The sequence below is a fragment of the Parus major genome, chromosome Z (assembly GCF_001522545.3).
Source record: "Parus major isolate Abel chromosome Z, Parus_major1.1, whole genome shotgun sequence".
In the NCBI taxonomy this organism is placed as follows: domain Eukaryota; kingdom Metazoa; phylum Chordata; class Aves; order Passeriformes; family Paridae; genus Parus; species Parus major.
The window spans coordinates 31,209,758-31,227,943 of NC_031799.1; the positions used below are offsets into that span (position 1 = coordinate 31,209,758).

Below are 18,186 nucleotides of genomic sequence, written 5' to 3' on the forward strand. Positions count from 1 at the left end.
ATATGTTATATAATATATATAACATATATATATATTCCAATATATATTAATATAAATATATATTGGAAAAATAAAACAGCTTAACTACAGGGATCACTGCCCCACAGAGTCACAGAATGGGTTGGGGTGGAAGGGACCACAGTGGGTCATCTGGTCCAACTCCTCAAATCAAGGGGATTGTCCTAGAGCACATTGCACAGAATTCTGTCTAGATTCTGTGGACAACCAGAATATCCCCACTAAGGGAGACTACCACCTCTTTGGGCAATCTGTGCCAGTGCTTGGTCACAGCATGGAAACGAAGTTCATCTTCTTGTTGAGATGGAAGTTCCTGTGTGTCAGTTTGTGCCCACTGGCTCTTCTCGTATTGCTTGGCACCACTGAGCAGAACCTGAATCCATCCACTCACAGCCTTCCTTTAGATACTTGTAGAAACTGATGAGAGTCACAGAATCACCAAATTGTTAGGTTTGGAAGGGACCTTTGGAGGTCTAGTCCAACCCCCCTGCCAAGGCAAAGTCACCTAGAGCAGGTTACACAGGAATGCATCTAGGAGGTTTTTGAGAGGGAGACTCCATGATCTCCCTGGGTAGCCTGTTCCAGTACTCTGCTACCCTCAGTGTAAGGAAGTTTTTCCTCAGGTTGAGGTAGAACTTCTTGTCCTTTAGTTTTGGCCATTGCTCCTCATCCAACATCAGTGTTGGGCACCACCAAAAAATGTCTGGCACCATCCTCCTGACACCCACCTTTGGGATGTTTCTATGCATTGATGAGATCCCCTCTCAGTCTTCCCCAGACCAAACAGGCCCAGCTCCCAGAGTCTCTCCTCACAAGAGAGAAGCTCCAGACCCCTGACCATCCTTGTGGCTTTCCACTGGACCCTCTCCAGCAGCTCCTTGTCTCTCTTGTGCTGAGGAGCCCAGAACTGGACACAGCACTCCAGGTGTGGCCTCACTGGGGCTGAGCAGACGGGGAGAGTCACCTCCCTTGACCTGCTGGCCACACTCTGCACCCCAGGATACCACTGGCCCTCCTGGCCACAGGGGCACTGATGGCTCATGGACAAGTTGTGATCCACCAGGAGTCCCAGGTCCTTCTCCACAGAGCTGCTCTGCAGGAGGTCAGCCCCAGCCTGTGCTGGCACTTGGGGCTGTTCCTCCCCAGGAGCAGGACCTGACACTTGCCCTTGTTGAGCCTCATTAGGTTTCTCTCTGCCCAACCCTCCAGCTGATCAAGGTCCCAGGGAATGGCAGCAGAGCCTTCAGGTGGATCAGCCACTGCCCCCAGTTTAGCGTCACCAGCAAACCTGCCAAGGATGCATTTGATCCCCATTGATAACAAATTCAGTGAGATTGGACCCTTGGGAGCACCACTTACAGGCCTCTAGCTGGATTCTAGTCTACTGATCACAACCCACTAAGCTCTGCAATTGTCAGGGTCCATTCAACTAACCCACATTTCCTGAGCTTACCTGCAAAGATGTTGTGGGAGACAATATATATATGAGATCCCCTCTCAGTCATTTCTAATTAAGGCTTAATAGGTCCACCTCCCTCATTCTATTGTAAGAAAGATATTTCAGCCCCTTTGTCACCCTCTACTGGACCTGTGCCAGAACCTCCATGTCTCTCTTGTAAGGAGCCCAGGATAGAGAAAGCACTCTAGATGTAGCCTCACTAAGGCTGAGTAGAGGGGCAGGATGTTGTCCTTGACATGTTTGGCCACATTTAATTCCAGATACATCTTGACCTTTCTTGTCTCATTTCCTCTGAAGAAGGAAATGAAATGAACCTCTCTATCTTCATTCCAAGTGGCCTGACCCTGTTTCCATCTCCTATGTATTTCCTGCCTGGTTAGTGACAGTTCTTCATTTGATCATGCAATTCTGTTACCCGCTTTGGCTGACTTCTTGCGCATCGGGATTTATTGCTTTTGAGCTTGGAGGAGCTTATCCTTGAATATCAACCAACTGTCTTGCACCCTTCTCTGCAGGGGCTCTTCCTGTGGGATTCTTCCACAAAGATCCCCAAAGAGACTAAAGTTAGCTCTCCTGAAGTCTGTGGTGCTGCCCTGCTTCCTCCTCCCCTGATGCTGAAGCCCAAACTTCACATCTCCAACAAGGCCTTCCCTGTTGGTATGAGGTCAAGCAGCACAATATTCCTTGTGAGATCCTCTACTACCTGTGACAGGAAGTTGTCATGACTGCTTTTCAAGAACCTTCTAGGCTGTTTGTGTTTCATGGTGCTGGTTCTGCAGCAGATGTCACGGTAGTAAAAATCCCCTGCAAGAACCAGTGTCTGTGACTCTGAGGCTGCTTTATGCTGCCTGTAGAAAATGTCATCCATTTTCTCCTGCTCTTCAGATGGTCTGTAGCAAACACCCACAAATGTTATCCCTACTGATCTGGCTTTTTATCCTGACCCATAAGCTCTTGACTCACTCATCATCTACCCCAACACAGAGATCTATACATTCCAGGTGTTGCCTCAAGAGAGTAACTCCACCACCTTGCCTTCTTGGTCTGCCTCTCCTAAATAGTGTTTCCTTTATTACAGCATCCTGGTCATGTCTCGCACCACATCTCTAATTCCAAAGGTCAGAGTCCTTTTACTGCACACAAGATCCCTAGTTCCTCCTGTTTGTTCCCCATTCTGTGTGCATAGGTGTACATGCACTTCATGGAAGTATTTGGTTGTGTCAAAATCCCAGGGGAGGTGCATAATCTGTCTTCTGGTTATGTCTTTGAATGCTTATACAATCTGGAGGCATTCTTTCTTTTTGGGAGGCAAAGCCTCCTTTTGCTTCTTGGCTGGTCACTGTATTTCTCCCCTTCCCACACCTTTTCTCTGTCAAGCCTGTCCCTATCCCTGTCCCTCCTTAAATCTAGTTTAAAGCTCTTTCAGTGAACCCTTCTAAGATCCTTTTCCCTCTTTGAGACAGGAGGATCTCACTTGTTGTCAGCAGACTCAGTGTCATATAAACTGACCCATGATCAAACCCCCACAAATTTTGATGGTAACACCACTCTTGAAGCAATGTTTTCCTCTGTGGGATATTCCTGTGTTCTTCCCCATCACTCCCTGCAGCTGGATGGACAGAAGAGAACACAGTTTGTGCTTCAGATACCTTGACCAGTTATCCCAAGGTCCTGAGATCCCTCTTGATAACTCACAGTCTTTTTATTGGGATTTTGCTGCTACCCCCCTGGTAAACAGATAAAGGGTAGTGATCAGTTGACTGTACCACTGGGAAGTTTCTTGGTAATGTCTCTTATCTGGGCTGCATTGAGGCGACATACTTCTTTATAGGTTAATTCTGGTCAGCATATTGGGCTTTCCATTTATCTAAAATGGGAGTCACCAATTACTACTACCATTCTTTTTTTTTTAATTGATGTAGGGGGTAGACTGCCCTGTCCTAGACAATTGGTCCAGCCTAGATGGACTTTCATCCACATTCTCATTTCCCTGATTCTGAGATTCCAGGGCTCCACACCTGTTGTATAAGGGCACCTAGGAAGTTGAAGCAGTTTGGGAGGGGACTCACCTACCCCTGCAAGGAGAAACCTGTTTCCACTCACCTGTCTCTAAGGTCCCCTGCTGCTTGGTGGTGAGAGGGTGGAGTATCCATTGTTTCATGTGAAGTGGACAGTAGGTGCATTTGTCTGTGGTGTAGTAGAGTGTGGCTCCACCACTCAGTCTCTTCTTCAGACTCCCTAATACTTCTTAGTCTTTCTACTTTGTCTCTCAGCTCCAGCATTAGGCTTTGTAAGTCATCTGCCTGATCACAACTCACACAGCTCTTGTCTCTGCTGCCCTGAGAGCAGTGCCAGGCTCTGTCATTCCCTGCAGCCTGACCTCAACTTTTGCATGGTTTCATGGGCACTCATCTGGGTTGCCCCATCCTTTCTGGTGTGCACAGAGGAAGTAACTTTCATCCAAACAAATGCCACACCTGAGCTCTATCACTGAGTGAAGATCACCAACTGAGCTGAGTGCTTGAGTTGGCAGGGCCTCGGTTTGCCCTGCCTGTGCAAACAGTGGCATAGTGCCCTGGCTCATGGCACATGGCTCATGCCCTATTTGCCCTCTCTGTTAATCACATTTCTGCTTGCTCATCCTCCCTGGGGGCAGCTTTAGTACATGTGGGGGAGGGCTCTATTCCTTCTACTGCCATCTATGCTCAGAACTCCAAAAGAAAAACGTTTTAAAGTCTCTGTGTCATTATATTTCTAGTTTTCAGTCCTGTTTCCATGCCAAAATAAAGGGTAAGGGTGTAGTAAGGAGTAGAATAAAATAGTTCTGCTAGTAGTGACTGATTTTTTGTTAACACTACTTGGAATTCATGAAGCTCTGCAACCCAGTGAGGTGCCTCTCAAAGCTCAAACACCAAAGGAAGCCAGCTTGCCAATGTTTAGGAAGAAAAGTCCGTGTCTCTTTCAGGAACTGTGCTTTTAAGCTTTAAAGAAAACTCTAGAAACAGTGTCTGACACAGAGAAAGCAATTATTAGCCAGTAAAAGAAAGATCTATTGTCTTGCAAAACTTGCGTTTCTGCAGTTAGAGGGTTTCTTATTTACTTTTGCATATTACCCTATCACAAAAAGTATAAAAAAGCGCTTCAATTAGCAAGAGCACTGAATGTTGGTATTGCTGTCCAACAACCCTGTAGGGATCAGTGTTTGTTTACTTAGATATTGGCCTTTGACCTGTGATGGCTAGAAACCATAGGTTGTTTTCTAAATTTGGCTTACCTTTTCAGTTCCTTCCAGTCATGCTATCAGGGTTTTTATCTATAAAAATCAAACACCGTAAATAATGCAGTAGCACTGAAAGTATTGTCCATGTTCATACTTTATTTCAGCATAGTAAAGTGACATATGTGGACTGTAAATTGCATTTTGAAATTAAATCTTTTAGTGGCCTACTCTATTTTTGTATCACTTGAAGTATTTTAATAGCATTACAAATTATTTCCCTTCCAAAGAAATTATAAAATATTTATTTAGTCAAAGACATTTTGATCTGACTAGGGTACATCTCTATAGAGGCGTGGGATCTCCTATTTTCATTTTAGGGATAGCTGTGTATATTTTTTGCCCTTTTATACTTGCATAATGGAGAAGGGAAAAGAAATTAGGATGCCCTGCTCACTACTTGTTTGGCACCTATACCAAAGAGAATATAGGAGAATATGGATGAATTTTGCTTCTTTTTAGACCACTGCTAAAAGGATTAATGTCACTCCATGTTTAACAAAATTGTCTATAGCTCTGAGGGTTCTAAGAGAAACTTAGCACAATCCTCAATTTTCTTCATCATATGGGCTTATAATTCCATCCATGTTTGTCTTTTTGTCAGCATGTATGGTAGCTGAAGCATTAGCATTTAACTTGAGTTTGTACATTCTTTGTGAGAAGTGCCTAAAATTTATTATCTCCCTATACCAGTGGAGCCTGTTTAAATGTAGTCCCTGTTTCAATCACAGTAGGCTCTCATGCTTCAAGAACACAGTTTTAGTCTCTGAGGTGACTTAGAGCACCCAGCATTGTGTCTTGATTCCAGTACTGCAGTCTGCATCCTCTAACTGTAGTCCTGGCATTTCCTGACTTGTTACCATCTTCATTACTCTATACTGGTTTGCTATTTTAAATCTCCCTCTTTCCCTATTTCAAGGCATTTAGAGGAAAAACAATATTCTGCAACTTAAAAAAGTCTACAATGGCACTAGGCAAAATAAAAACATCTGTATTACACTGTTCTTTTGAAAACTCAGTCCTGTATGAGACCTAATTAATCTGTGAATATATAAGTAGGGGGTTGATTACAAAGTAATTAAGAGATCACCTTTACTTCCCCTTTTCCAGCTGCTGCCAATCTGTCTACGTTTATGTTCCAGAGCATTCCTTATTTTTTTCCTCTCCTTTATTCTAACTTTATTTCTGCTTTGTAGAACAATGTTCTTTCTGAAATTGGAGCATGTAATTGCTTACTGTTTAGTCAACTTGTAAAACTGCATTGTGGACAACCAGGTGCAGGCTATTGGAGTACTAAGGAATATCATCAGGAACCAGAAATCCATTTGTAACTGAAGACTGTACAAACTTTACTGATACTGTTTGTTTTCATATATTTTTGTTTAGCTGTTTGTTAGGAGAGATACTTTCATCATCATTACTAGTAATATTTATTCCTTTAGTATGTTACTTGAATGTGAAGAAAAAAAAAGTGTTTTCTTTTATCTAGGTAAAAATGATTTTGTTAAGTTAAAAGACTCATTGTTAATATTTCTTCTGGTTTTGTTTGGTTGTTCTTGTTTTTTTTTTTTCCCTCTTATCCCAGGAATACCAAAAAGCAGCAGAGAAAAATAAGAAAAAAATTTATATCCTTGAAAAAAGTCAAGAGAAATTGGCTCTTGAAAGCATTTCTGTGAAAAAGATGTTAACACAGTTTCAGAAGGAGCATTCCTCTCTCCTGGCAGCCTGTGCACTATTGGCAGGTGCCCTGTATCCTCTATATGGCCGACTGTGTGCTATGTGTTTCCAAAGAGACCTTTTCCAGCATCAGGTGAACATTTATGAGTTAGTGAACCAGAAGATTAGGACTCTTGTTCATGCTCTCTCTGATGATAAGGAAAACAATCAAGATGAAGCAAAACTTAAGAAAAGAAAATCCCAAGGCCTGATTTATGTATTCCGAAGAGCTGTGATTGCAGTTTTGGCAGCCAACAGACTTAAAGTTTTAGCACAGTCTTCTAGTTCTCTCTTCACCTGGACAAATGGCATAAAGGAAGGCATTGGAATTCCAGTCTGTGTAGGAGAATCCAAAGGCAAACATAATCTGTCAAGTAAGCTAATTTTTTTCTTTTTTGATAAATGTTGTGTCAAATGACATGGTTAGTGAATAACATGTAGTAATATTATTTACAATAGAGTGTAAATACAAATTTAATGACATTTCAACAAATGTAATTTCTGAATTTGTAATTTTTAGTTAACTTGATAAATGTAATTTCCTGTGAAAGGAAATGCTTAGTCTGTTTAGAAACGCACATAAAGTTGCAAGTACATACATGAGCTCCCATTGTTTGATATCCTCAATATTTGCATTGTAGATTTCAGATCTAGGTGCTACTGCATCTGCACTATGTGATAAATTTCTTGAAATGTTCCTACATTGTTTGCCAGCAATATATTTTTTGAAAATTATTTTATCAATAACATGTAGTACTTATTTCCTACTGAAAAATACAAAGTTTCTTACTGATTGAGGTAAAATATTATTGTAGGATTTCTGCGTTTCCTTTAGAGGTTATGTAGTCTTCTTTTCCCTTTCTGTTACCAAACCAGCTCATGCATCCACCTACAAAGAAAAATGGTATAAAAAATGCATTCCAAACTGGAAGTGTCATCTATTTTTCTGGTTTAGTACTTGTGGAAGCATATTTAGTACAGTCTACATTGTCCTGAAAATAGTCTGTGGCTGATGTACTTCTAGCTTTAGTCAACTTCTGAAAGAGAAATTGTGTGCCTCATCTAAGTTATTCAGTTTTATTGGTAGCTACAATTCTATTCCACAGGTTGTGAAGAGGAAGAGCTCTACTGTGTGGAAGCACTCAATTGGTTTGCTAGTTCCAACCTCCTTGCTGCAATAATCAGTTCAGTCACTGAATTGCAGGATGTTGTTAACAAAACAGGTAATTTAAAAAGTATATTCTTGTATCTGCAGATTAAAAAAATAATCAGGATGGTTACATCATCTCCATTTTTAGGATTTATCTAAACTATTCTGGATCAAGTCTCCTGAGAGCTGTATTGATGGAACAGATTGAATTTTCTTTAGATGGTGGTATGATACTTTATCCTTTTGGTATATAGAGTCATGGGAAGAAAAGGCTGGAGAGTGCTTTTAGAAAGCATATATACCGCTTTGGCTGTTTGATTGTGAGATATTAAAAATAATCTACACCACATAAATATTTGGCTAGCCCATTTTTAAAAGCTTCCAATGAAGTAACTCTTAGAAGGTTACTAGTTAGCTTGTTCCACTGGTCTAATAGTCAAGAAGTGTTTTCCTGGAGCTCAACCTAATATTTTTCCATAGATAAAATCTATGTCATTTTTTGTTTTTATTTGATTTGTGTATTTCTTAAGTGCAGGCTCTGAAACGGGCGCATCTTCAACTTGGGACATTACAGCCGCTGACTGAAAGGAAATAATTTCCTACTGTGTTTTATATGATAGGAATTTAGTAGTTCCAAATCTGGAAAACAATTTAATTTCATGTATAATATTTTCGTGTGTTTGCTATCTTACAGTTTTTGAGAGAGAATAAAATGCTCTCAGTTTACACAATGTATAACAGTCCTTATTTTATGTCTCTACAGTGTTCCTTCTCTAAGTTTATGCTTAATTAGGTTTGTGTCTAGATTTCCTAATTTTCTTGGTCTGTGTTTGCATAGAATTCTGCTATGCCTATGAAAAGTTGTAGTGTCATCCTCTGGAAATGTCACCTCATGATTCCCAGCTGTTAACTATTATCCTTAATTTATTTGCAGTGAGAACTGATGTAAGATTTTCTTGGTTCATCTGCATGTCTATCATCCTTAGTTCTTTGGTAACTTTTTATTTTGAAATATCAACACTTCTGTCAAGAATAAAGGCTGTTTAAGCAGGGATAATTTATAGGAATAAATGGAAGTAGCAGGACAAGGATAAGATGATTCATTTCCCAGAAGCTTAATTTGCAAACTGATACCAGAAGACATTGAAACAAAAGTGTTTTGATTCAATTTCAGAAGCTCTCTTCTTTGGTCATTCTGTTTTCAGTAACTTAAATTTATATCCTTACAAAGCAAAGTTTGAACTGGATTTTGGATTATTTACAGGGTTTATACTGCAGGTGTTCCTGTGTACAGAGTATTGTGTAGGAACAGCAAATTGCAGAATTGAGAGAAGTGCAGCAGCAGCATGGATGTGCTGAATGACTGGTTAGAATACCCTAAACGTCATGACATTTTGCCAGTTTGAAGTATTGAAAATTCTGCTGGTCTCTGCTAGATACCTCTGCAGTCAACACAGGCTTGATTTTGAGAATCAGGACGAACCATGCTGGGAATGTTACGGCCACAGTCAATTTGGTGATTCTTTCATAAATTACCTCTATTTGAAGTAATTTCCACAGAATCTCAAGGCCTAACTGCTCATATATTACTTGGAATTCTGTTGCTCATGAGATCAAGTCTCCTAAGAATCGTTGGTTCAAAAAATAATAAATAATTTAAAGTATGATATGAAATTTCCAGAAGTATTGAAGTAATTAGGCTCTGAAGGAATATATTTGAAAGCTTCCCCACTTAGAAAATTACATTATATTCTATAAGTAACATTTTAAATAGGACTTAAATCTTGAAACCAACTTCAATGATGTTGAATTTCTTAAAAAATTGTAAATAGGCAATCTTTTCATATCCTTAAATAATGGCAGTTCCGGATTAGACTACATGACACAGGCAAGAATAGTACAAGAAGGGGCTGTCTGGATCATCAAGATGGAATTCTGTGTCTTAGAAATTACAATCAAGATTCAGTATCTTAGAAATTACATTTAAAGGTGGCTAGGTTCTGAGGAACCATTTGAGGCAGCTGAAGAAAGCCAAATGCAGATCACTTAGATGACACTGAAACTTTTGAGTTTGTATGCTCTGATTTGAGGCACCTTTCTTGATCTTTTAAATAAGTGGTTTTGTTTTGACATTGATGATCATTTCACTTCATAGTGTTAGTTAGTTTGGGTCTCATTCCAGCATGTCTTGGAATGATCTCTTTGCTTCAGTTTGATTCAGTTTCAATGCAAGTTCATTACAATGTTGGAGTTTTTTTGTTTGCTTTGATTTTTTTGTACAGTTAGATTTTAGGTTTGTTGGAACAAAATCTGTACTGTACTGATAAAACAGAGATGGTAAAGGCCAATATTTTCAATACAAATATCTCCAACTGTTAAATATACAAAGCTTTAAAAGTTTTACATGAACATTTTAGTCTTGCATAGTACAAAGTTAATCCTGCTGACTTGGTGTTCAATTTCACCAAAAGTGAATAAACAAGAATTGTTTTTTCATCTTTCAGCGAAGTAAGATTTGATACATTTTTTCATTTGCTTAATGTAAGACTTGATTGTTCTTTGTAATGTACCTGTATTTGTGATAATAATTCCTTAGGCACATTATAATGTACATCATTTAATGCTTTTATTATAATTCTTCCATCCTTCATGGCAGGTACTTAAGATATATATACTTAAACAGTCTATTCTCCTCTCAGTTATTATAGATACAGTTCCTTGTGGAACTGATTTATGTTTTCATCTTTCAAAGCAATCAGTAACTTCAAAATATTTCTGTCTATTTATTCAAAGTTATTCTTCATAAAAACAATGGAAGACATGACTATTTATCCCTACCCCAAGAAAATACCTAAGCTTGTGGATGCTGAACTTTACTGGTTAAGGGAAGTGCTTGTTGTGAAGTGGAATGACTATTTGAAAATGCTACAACACAATTGCCTGAACTATTATTTTAACTTTACTTTTGATACAGTTAAATATGGGATTCTAGGCATGGGGATAGGGGCTGCCATGCTAGGTACTGCACATATGGAGAAACAGTGTTTTCTGACAGGCAAACAATTCCATAAGCTGGGATAGCAAGTGGAAATACTGGGAAAAGTGAAGGAACAATAGCTCTTTGAGAGTCTCCTTTATTCAATATATAACAAAAATCGTGCCAAAGGACAGTTTTTGAGAGGGTTTTGCCATCTTACATGGAAGGCCATAAAAACATTTTAGTTTTAATTTTAGATTAATTTAACTAAACATTCAACTAGCAAATGCATTCTGACTGGAGAAAAGAGACAGTCTTTGGAGCTGAAAGACAAGTATGACAGGATAATCTGTGATAAGAGTTAATTTGGTAAAGGTAGATTTTTCTTTTATGTGATCTGTAATAGTGAACCAGCAAAGGAGAAGAAAGGATCCTTTGCAAAGTAGACAGAGCATTGAAATAGTTTTTTCTGGGTATGAAAAGAATAATTTTTTTTATTGAAAATGATGTTTAGTTAGTTGATGTGTAAGATAAAAATGCCTCATAAGATTTTTAACTTTAAAGATGCTATTTTGGTCATGAAGAAAAGGCTACTAGTTGCTGAGGTTATGGAGAACATGTACTCAAAAATGATACTCCATTTAAGCACTGGAATCGCTGTAGTGGTGCTATTTCAAAACCAAGCAGGAAAAGGGCTTTGAAAAGAAAATATTTGATTTTATCATGTGCTTTTTTTGTTTTTACTTACAGGTAAATCTCAACCTCACATGTAAATGATCTTTACAATGAAAATTGTAATAAAAATGTATCAATAATAATGTTCTGTTTGCCTTGTACCTTTGGCTTTTTCCTTCAGTCTACAAACAGAAATTCTTTAACTTAAGCCAGAGTTATTTTTTTCTGTTTATACTCTTAAGTAAATATTTTAGTTCGCTGCAGCAACAGGAGATCTGCTGTACTACTGAATGTAAATAAGCTCTTCCATGCTTGTCATCTTACACTGATGGTATCATAAGACAAGTAATGACAGATTAAGACCTGCCTAGCAGAGGGAAAACTAAATTACAAGACTTTTATTAAGGCATAAATAAACCTATTAACTGTTATCTGGAATACCAATTAGTGGAAGGAGCACTGACAATTTTATTTATCAACATTAAACACAATTATTAATTACAGACCTGACGAATCTAGCAGTAAGCAGGACATGTTGGGTGTGCTGGGGCCTTAAGTCCATTATATGAGAAGGATGATTACCAAAATCCTGTGGGGAAATACGTAATTGTAGCTGTAAAATTTTAATTGCCTTGGAATAAGGTAAATTATATTCTCTTGTCTCAGAATATAAATAGTGTGGCATTAAGGTACCAAGCCTCACTAATTTTGAACAGCAAATGATTTAGACATCTGTAGAGAAGAGGGATGAGAAATCAGGAAACTCTCAGAAATTTGCATTGTAAATATTACAATAAAGTGTAATATGTGATGTGCTATCACTTCTGACTTGACCTGACTTCCATTTGCTTGCATGTGTCTGGCATGTTTTCTGAATTACAAAATTAGAACACTGAAGAAAGTCTTTAGAAAGTATGGTATTGGAGAACATAATAACAACAGTAGGCATGTTACTTGTTAACAAGTAGTCTTTGACAAACAAATCCTATTCTTTAGTATCTTATCCTACCTTCCCATTCATAAATTGATAGTAGAATTTTCATTGCCAATACACAATTCATCTTAAAGTCTCTCTCTGAGATATTCCTTTGAACTCAGACTTCCAGTCTTTAATGGAAAGTTTCTATTGAGTATCTTAAGAGATCATATATGCTTTGGGCTTTTTCACTGGAAGAAACTGAAACTAATAACCTACTTGATGTTTCTTTTCTGTGTTTTGGTTTGGGTTTTGTTGTTATTGTTGTGGAGGGTTTTTTGTTTGATTGTTCATTTGGGGATTTTGTTTGTCTTTGTTTTTTGTATTTTCTAAAGGTACAAAGTCCTGGCTTTCTGGAAAGTTACTTTTAAGTGCAGCCAGGAATTCATTTTCGAAACTTATGGACAAGCTAAATGTTGTAATGGAGATGGTTCCATTAGACCACAGCAAGTACATTGCCTACCTGGAGGAAGACTCCTTGGTACAGAGCCTGGCTCGTGGACTTAATAAAATAAATACCCAGGCCCTGGAAGCTGGATTGTGTGACAGAGTATCCAGTCTGGTATGCATAATTATAGTCCTAGTTCATGTAAGCAGTAGGTTCATGGCCCAAGTGTTAGGATGAAGCTCTCTTGATAGTACCATTAGTTTTGTTTCACTTTATAAGATTTTTACATTGAAATCAACTATGTAGACATCAGAAGTTGAATTCCTAACACCCAGAAGCATGAATATATTTTTTCTTTTATGTCAAAGAATTTTAAGAGATTTGATTTATCCAAGAAAAAGAGTTTTTTTAAATTTCTGTCAAAGTTGTATTTGCTTTCTAAGAACTAACTTGCTTTTGGCTTCAACTAAATGTTACGGGGTTGACTTTTTTGCTGTGCTTTTTTTTGGGGGGGGGGAGGAGAGTTGTTTATTTGTTTGGGTTTTGTTGTTTTGCTTTTTTTCTGTTTTCTCCTGCTTTGTGTTCTATCTTTCAGTAAAAATAGCCTTCTTCCCTGTAATCAGAGGGAAAGGAGAAACCTTCTGAAGTAATTGGTCTTTTATTGTGAGCCTTATCTAAAATGGTACTTCGTTGAAAACATTATTTTCAGTTACCCTCAGGAGTAGATGAAACAGGTTCACTTCTTTGCACTCCTGTGTCTTAGAGATGATGGACAAAATGAGAACTTTTTCTAATTTGCTTGGTTATTACATGTGACTCTTTTATTGTTAAAATAGTTCATGTTAAAGCAGATAAATTTGTTATTTATTATTAATAGAAGAACATAGAATCCTTGCAGAAGCAAATATTTGAATTTACACAAAGACTTCATACAGCAGAAGTGGAACGCCGCTCACTGCGCCTACAACTTGCAGAATTCAAATCGAATTTCAGTGAGATGAAAAAAGAAGCAGACAAAGCCCAGAGCCTTCAAGAGCAATTAAATATGCATAAGCAAGTAAGTATATTTGATTTAGAGGTGACTGCTTATAAGATGTGTTTTTGTGTGCTCTTTTGAAAAATAAGTATAAAATCATTCTAATAATAAAATAATTTTATGGAATATTTGTGTTGTAAATGTCACTAAACTAGAATTCAGATGTGTTTAGAAAGGCTTCCCTTCCACAAGAGTTTCTGATTTGTAGAATGAGGTGTTCTTATAAATTACATGTCTGGTCTTCAGCAACCAGGTTGCTTCTGTATGTTGAAAATATTGATGTGATTTATATATATACCCAAAAAGCATTTATAGATTTCACTTCAGCAAAGTCAGCTGCCATGAGGGCATTGAATAAGTATGTTCATGAGAACTTCAAGAGGTATGAACTCTGTGGATATTGTTGAATATTATCATAGACATTTTACTGTATCTTTGATGCCCTGAACTAGTCAATGCAAATTTTAGTGCGGCTGTTCCCATGAAGGACTAAGTTTATGGAAGGGGGAAAAAAGGCCCTCTTCTACATGCCTGCTAGTATATATGCACCAAATTCCTCTGATGCCTAGCTGTCACTGATCAATTTACTTAAACACTGCATTTGCTAACCTGTAAATAACATTGTCCAACAGGAGCAAGAAGACACAACAAAAAGGTTCCTTAACTGTGTGAAACCACAGTATTGTGACTAATGGACATGGTGTTTGAGGGGTTAGTGCCATTTGATGGGTTCTCAGACCCCTGTCATATGTACAGAACTGCACCTGCCGTCCTTGGAGGGGAAGAAACTTGTCTTGCTTTAGCATGCTGGAGGTTCACTAATCACCTTTCCTACTATGTTTATTTCTTGTTGCAGTCAGAATTGAATATATGTTTGAAGTATTTGAGATAGTGAATAGTTAAGAAATCTTATACATATGTGCTCAACAGGTACACAGTAAACCAAAACAGTTGTGGCCCAGAAAAAAGCAGTGTTTTCTATAGCTGTGACCACCAGTGGTACTGAAGCCGAGTTGGTAGACTTGTCAATGTGTCCCACTGAAGACACTTAATTGCCCCATTTGGGACTTGATTGTCCTAATCAAGACACCAAGCAGAGACTATTTAACAGACGGTGTCAAATCCATTATTTTTCCTGGTAAAATATTGGGGTTTTTTTACTCAGACAAAATTATGCCTGCTTATTTTTGGTTTTGCTCATATTGGGTTTTATTGCTTACAGTTCTGAAATGTTGTCACAAATTACCACAGTTTAGATTGCCTTTCAAATGTAGACAAAGAGTTTACTTGAAGAACTATTTTGTCTTTCTGGAACAATTTTGGAAAGGGAGAAAGAGTTCAGGAAGACATTTACAAGGGTTAACAAGGTACACACGAAAATGTGGGACATTGATCTGCATATTTCCTTTTAATATTGTTTCTTTGCGATCTAGGGTGTTAATTTGAATAGAACAGCAAGTGCATACTATTTAAAGTAGGCTGAATGCTATTTTGAAAAAATATAGTGAATAAAGTTGTCTAGCCATTTTATTGCTTGGTGGTCTGTCTTTGAGTTAAAAAACCTAAATAAATAATAACCTTTGGCATGCTCTTGTTTTAGAATTTAATGTGTTTGCAAGTGGAACTTGGTAAGTATGTAAACAGGTAAGTATAGTTACATAATCAAACACAATTTGTTTCTCTTACTAGAAATTAACCACCCTTGAGAGATTTGAAGGTGTATGTCAAGAATTAAATAATGCATTACATCGGGAGCATCAGGCACAATTGCTTTTGAATGAACAAGCACAACAACTACAGGAGTTAAATAATAAACTAGAATTGCAATCCAGTGAAGAAGCAGATAAAACCCAAGTCTTAAGTGAATCTGTAAAGGTAAGAAGATTATTGCTCTAAATTAGGCACCTTTATTTTTTGGTAAATAAGCCAAATATTGTCGTTTTTGTGCAAATAAAACGTAAATGCACACACGCTACATAGCCTATTGAAATTTTAGAGTACTCGGAAACACTGTCAAGATTCTTCAAGGTATAACATCACTTTTCTGCTCTTGTAACTGGGGGATGTACACTAATATATGTGAAGTGTCTGAAATTTATAGGGGACACAGATGACAGGAGATCTAGCTATATCACAAGGTGTTTGCAATTTATATAAAAAAATAAATGAAAAAGTACAAAGATACTTTGATTTTTGATAGAGGTCACAATAATATTTTAAAACCTGAATTGTCTGTTCCCTGAATATAATATTAGGATGGAGAACACATTTGTCAGTTTGGAATGTGTGAGGTGACAATAGAGAGAAATCCTTTTTCATCAGAATTTAGAATTTTCTGTAGACATACTGAGTAATGAGGGAAAAGATTATGTTATTGAATCTCTGATAATAAACAAAGGAACACAGATAGTATTTGAGGTTTAAAACCAGATGTATATCTAACATGGGAAGAGAGAAAAGGTTGTGATGGCAAGCCAGTAATGGGTGGTGACCTGAGCTCTGCAGCTTTTATTTATTTTCTGTTTAAAGCAAGCTTTGCTGCTTGTGTCTGCTCTTCAGCCCTACTACTGTCTTTCCATCTTCCAGTATTTTTCTGTGAATTGACAACTGAGCAAAAGAGACTGCTTCACTAGTATTTTGAGAAATAGAAGCACTTGTAATTCTGAGTGAAAAAGTGCCAAGCAGGAGGAAAACCAAAATGATCCAAGCTACAAAACCAGTAGAAATGTCAGAAATATTGAAAATATAACAATGAAAGTGGATGTCAAGGAGGATGAGTTGCAGCAAAGTGGAGATTTGAAGTGATGTATAGTGGAGGATGCTGAAGGATGTTGTTAAATTTATTAAGGAAGGTTTTCACTAGTGGTATTATTTACTAAAAATTCCTTACCTCACTAAGGGTGAAAAAGACTGATGTTTCCAATTTACTTGTTGGTTTTTGTGTTGTTTTTTTTTTCTCCCTCACAATTCCCTAGTTTTGAGTGTCTCATTTAAATGGAAGAATAAACTTGGTTGTGTTTTCAGGTTGCTTGTTAATTCTATTGCTATTTTCTTTCTGATATAACTGCCATGTATATACAAGCTGTTAGTCTTGTGTTTGATTTCTTTGAGAAATGCTTGATTCAAGATTTTTAAATAGCTATTAGGAATAAAAAGAATGGAAGGACTAGAAGACAAATCCTATTTGAAATCTTCATTTATGTCTACTTTTTATACATTAATACATGTTTTTTCACCATGTTTTACTTTGCCTAAAACAGACCTTTTCATTTATTTAGAGACAGTTAATAAAAAGGTCAATTGTAGGCAATTAATATATAGGAGGAGCTTTTAAACAAATATGTTACACAGATCACTGGACACTGAATTACATTTCACAGGTTCTCGTTTTTATTAATTGAAGGCTACATACTATTTTTTCATAATAATAATCATAGTCATAATCCTAAAATGCATCCTAATTCTACAGTCCTTTAACAGTTGTTTGGTACTGTAACAACTTCATTTAGTGTAAAATGCTTATTGCTGAAAACTTTAAAGATACAGTGCAATGTAATAATATAGGTGATACAATGAAGGCAAAGAACATTGGCAAATTAAACCTTAGGGCTGACGTTTACTACTTACAGGTACACTGATTTCGTTTCTTACCTTGTAATTCAGTCCATCCCACTGAGGAGTTTTTAACCAAATTTAAGTTGTAGGCTTGTTGCTGTGTAGTGTCCCTCAGCTTTGAATATTAATTGATATCTCTTAATTTCTTCATGAAATTTGCTACAAAAGATAGCACAAAATTGCTTTTTGGTTGTAAGAGCATGTATTTGTATATATATCAAAATTTGTATATGTGTCAAAAAAGGAGACAAGAACAGATGTGGTAACATGTCAACACATGTTAATGATCTAGTGGTCCTTCATTTTTTTAATCATGTAGGAACAATTTTACAATGCATGCATCCAAAATCATCATTTCACCTTTCACTTTTTATCATTGTTTTTACAGTTCTAAACCTGTGTTAAATAAGTACTTTTGAAATTCAAGTGGCAGTCTAATATAATGCTTTGATACCATGGAGTAAAAGTGCTTCTTAAATTTTGAGCTCTATATGTTTTGGTATTTAAAATTCAAGTAAAAGTCTCTTTCTCTCCCACAGTTAACCATAATCCAATCTTGTTCATACCTTTATTCACAACAGGAAGAAATGGTCTCTGCCTTTGCCTTGGCATCTTAATTGACAGACCTTTTTTCTTTAGCTTAATTAGGTTTTGTGACTTAAAAAATTTGTTTTTGTGGGGCTTTTTGTAGCTCTCATTTTGCAGTACAGTGAAATAATCTCAGCTTTGTAGTAATCAACTTTGTCCTTTTAAAACAGTGTTCTTACAACTGCATATGTTTTTAAGCACTTAAGTAAGACAGAAAAAAAGAAATTTTACTGTTGTACTGTAAAAAATAAAATAGAAAAAATGACTCCATTTTCATCTTAAGGTACAAAATAATATTACTTGCATAGACT

General features: G+C 37.1%; 1 protein-coding gene across 13 annotated transcripts in view; it reads left to right on the forward strand.

Moving 5' to 3' along the window:
- The window catches only part of CCDC171 (coiled-coil domain containing 171), a 155,530-nt gene that overhangs the window by 65,666 nt on the left and 71,678 nt on the right, over positions 1 to 18,186 (forward strand). For all 13 annotated transcript variants that reach the window (XM_019009210.2, XM_033520642.1, XM_033520640.1 and 10 more), the window contains 5 exons: positions 6,340 to 6,844; positions 7,577 to 7,693; positions 12,584 to 12,810; positions 13,514 to 13,693; positions 15,362 to 15,547. In XM_019009210.2, the coding sequence (XP_018864755.2) occupies positions 6,340 to 6,844; positions 7,577 to 7,693; positions 12,584 to 12,810; positions 13,514 to 13,693; positions 15,362 to 15,547 (1,215 nt within the window). The remainder of the gene's footprint in view (positions 1 to 6,339; positions 6,845 to 7,576; positions 7,694 to 12,583; positions 12,811 to 13,513; positions 13,694 to 15,361; positions 15,548 to 18,186) is intronic.